This window comes from Pundamilia nyererei, unplaced genomic scaffold (assembly GCF_000239375.1).
Source record: "Pundamilia nyererei isolate P.nyererei 1_Seehausen unplaced genomic scaffold, PunNye1.0 scaffold00463, whole genome shotgun sequence".
NCBI classification, from domain to species: Eukaryota; Metazoa; Chordata; class Actinopteri; order Cichliformes; family Cichlidae; genus Pundamilia; species Pundamilia nyererei.
The window spans coordinates 98,710-101,077 of record NW_005187864.1 but is presented as its reverse complement, the minus strand read 5'-3'; the positions used below and the strand labels follow the sequence as shown (position 1 = coordinate 101,077).

The 2,368-nt window shown below is 40.7% G+C and overlaps 1 protein-coding gene across 1 annotated transcript in view; it reads right to left on the bottom strand.

The window, feature by feature from the left end:
• Positions 1-691: 691 nt before the first annotated feature.
• LOC102210123 (unconventional myosin-VIIa) overlaps positions 692-2,368 on the bottom strand; it is a 49,053-nt gene continuing 47,376 nt past the window's right edge. Inside the window, exon 48 of the mRNA XM_005753787.1 lies at positions 692-2,037. Coding sequence (XP_005753844.1) covers positions 1,945-2,037 — 93 coding nt within the window. The 3' untranslated portion in view covers positions 692-1,944. The remainder of the gene's footprint in view (positions 2,038-2,368) is intronic.

The following is a 2,368-nucleotide window of genomic DNA, read 5'->3' as shown; positions in this document are numbered from 1 at the left end:
AGTGGTACAAATTTGAATATTTTTATTCAAGCCAAGCGCACTCTGCGCTGCTGATTATTTCTAACCTGACGGCTGCACATCAGAGCTCTGAAACCTTAAACTGGACACATTTAAACAGTGAAATACTTGAATAATCTTAGTGTGTGTTCTGGGTTCTAGATGCTGCAATTGCAGCAGTGTAAAGCAGACTAAACTGTAAATGAGGAGCACTTATAAAAACATTTCCTGCATTACCAGCTGAGTACATGCAGATTCACATGTCAATGCCATGCAGAGTTTATGCTGCTGTAAGTTTGTCATGGTAGTAAAGTGCAGCTTAACAAGTTGCATATCAAACGTATTCCCACAGCAGAGGATTCATATTGCACTTAAAGCATGATGTAAATGTGAGTCAGTGACTTAACTCTGAGCACAAAACCTGCTCCTGACCAGGTTATTGTGCCAGTTAAACAGAGCCACTTTCATGACAGAGGAAACTCTGACTTTAAGCTCGACATGGCCCACTAAGCCATTGTAGTACACCCCTCTGGCCTCCTCTCAGTTTGGACCTAATGTCAGGGAAAGAACTACTAAAAACAAATGATGAACTGGAACCCAATAAGAGCAGACGGTACACATGAACATAAAATCTCAAATGTGTCTGACCTTGACTTCCAGGAAGTGTATCAAAGAAAAGCCGTAAACTTTTTGACTTTGAGTATTTCAAGATGCTCAAAAAACAAAAATCACTAAATCTGCTGTAAGGCTCTAATTTACACACATGAAACTAACGGATGACAAATGTGTGTTTCAGGGTATTTACAGAGTTACCAGCTAAATTTAAGACCTTTTTAGCCCTTTTATTAAAAATTTATATACAGTTTAATATCAGTTTGAAAATCATTGATGTTAAATTTACTGAAATGTAAGTTCCTGTTAATGCTGCAATATGAAACTACTGCTATTTAGTCATCTGGATAAGATGGACGGATCGAGTAATTCAAAGAACAAACATTTACTCAGTGAGAGATGAGAAAATATACGTCTTTAAAAGACTACGCTGTTTTTACGCTCTCAGGCTGGATGGTTTTTGTGATCTCAGATAATCTTTTTCTACACTCTGAGCTACTTTTTAAAATCAGCCTCAGTTTGATGAGTTCTGACTCTTCAGCCTCATGTCTCAGCTGAATGTTTGTGCATTTTAACTCCTTCTGGGGTAATTTAGATGTCTGCAGAGTTCATCAAATTATTTGTGAAAGTGCTGAAGAAACAAAAGGAATCAGCAAGAAATGGCCTAAAATAATTTATTATCTGTGTATGTATTAAAACATGTAAAGTTTGACATTAGTTTGACCTAAACATGTACAAGTGAACTTTAATGGATGGATTTGATGAGCTTATAAGGAGGCAGGGGGTCCCCACAGGTGTGACATCTGAAACACGTGATATCGTAAACATCAGGCAAAAGTAAGAGGCTTTATTAATGCTCTCTAAAACCTGCACAAACCCTGTTAACAGTCAAATATCCCCTTACAGCAGTCTGGCGCATTAGCGTGTTGCTATGCTAATATGTAAAAATGCTCAATTAGAAGTCAGGTTAGCATAAAGTGCTAATACAGGGTCATGTTCAGGGTCACTGCAGTGTGTACTTAAGGCTCAGACCTGACGATAACAGCGTCTTCTTAAGGTGACGCAGTCAGAAAGGACAGTTCAGAGGTAGTCATCCTCACTGGACGGCTCGTCTTCATCATAGCTGTAGTGGTAATTGTTGCTGGGGCCTTCGCCGGGGTCGCTGCTGCCGCTAGCATTCGAACTCTCCCAGGTGAACTTTGACCCTTCTGAGCTAGCAGAAGGACTGCGGCTCATCCTCCAAAGGTGGCTGGTAAAAGTCCGCCCCCAGCTGCAGTGCTGGCCAATAGGACGTAAGAGGCGGATGAGCTCAGTGGCCTCCTGCCAGTAAGAAGTTCACTTGCTGTGGCCCCGCCCTGACCGGTGCTTGTTCATGGTGGTCAACATTTGGCTGATGTAGGAGGTCAGCAGGTCATCCATCTTGTAGCCCTGAAGGTTTAATCACACAGTCAGCTGACCTCTCCACTCCAATCACATTTTTTATTATAGTTTTACATAAATGAAACCAAAAAAAGTGATTTAAGTGGAAAGAATAAATAAACTGATACAATCAAGTTTAACTATACTATAAAACAAAGCTACAATGTCTGTGAAGGTTCTCAGTCATCTAGGTCATCGTAGTCAAAGGAGCTTGCAAAGAAAAGCGTCTGGACTTCTTTAAGTTACTTGAAGACGTTTCACCTCTCATCCGAGAAGCTTCTTCAGTTCTAAGGTCAAATGGTGGAGAGTCCCAGATATAAACCTAGTGGGAGTTTCCCCC